This window comes from Pygoscelis adeliae, unplaced genomic scaffold (genome assembly GCF_000699105.1).
Source record: "Pygoscelis adeliae isolate BGI_AS28 unplaced genomic scaffold, ASM69910v1 Scaffold127, whole genome shotgun sequence".
Lineage (NCBI taxonomy): Eukaryota > Metazoa > Chordata > Aves > Sphenisciformes > Spheniscidae > Pygoscelis > Pygoscelis adeliae.
This window is the reverse complement of record NW_008825208.1, coordinates 3,138,980-3,139,400: the sequence shown is the minus strand read 5'-3', so window position 1 is coordinate 3,139,400 and position 421 is coordinate 3,138,980. Positions and strand designations below refer to the sequence as shown.

At 49.2% G+C, this 421-nt stretch overlaps 1 protein-coding gene across 1 annotated transcript in view; it reads right to left on the bottom strand.

Moving 5' to 3' along the window:
* The window catches only part of LINGO2 (leucine rich repeat and Ig domain containing 2), a 2,287-nt gene extending 2,114 nt beyond the window's left edge, over positions 1 to 173 (bottom strand). Inside the window, exon 1 of the mRNA XM_009328989.1 lies at positions 2 to 173. Coding sequence (XP_009327264.1) covers positions 2 to 173 — 172 coding nt within the window. The remainder of the gene's footprint in view (position 1) is intronic.
* Positions 174 to 421: the final 248 nt, after the last annotated feature.

Sequence of the window (421 nt, the reverse complement as noted above, 5' to 3'; positions counted from 1 at the left end):
TCGATGGGAATGCCCTCTGGGATGGACATCAAACGTCTTCGGTGACAGCTGACAGACTTGTTCTGTGCTGAGCATTCACAGCGGGCCGGGCAGCCTATGGTGGGGCCCATGAAGACTAGCAGCACAGCCAGACCCAGGAATGGCTGCCAGCATGATACAGCTGTGTGACGCATGACTCCACTGATCCGGTCTAACCCTCCGTCACGGGCCTGTGGGGATGAGGATGGGAAAGGGGAGAAGTTAAGTCTGCAGCAAAAGGAGATCGCTGCCAATTTTACAGTACTATTTCAAAGCAGGCACATGTGTTTTCATTTGAAACAAAACAATAAAATATATTGTGAGTGGCAAGAGCAACAAAAAAGCAGATTTTCCTTCATTATCATTGGGCTTGTCGAAGGATCTGTTTATCCAGCATTTCCCC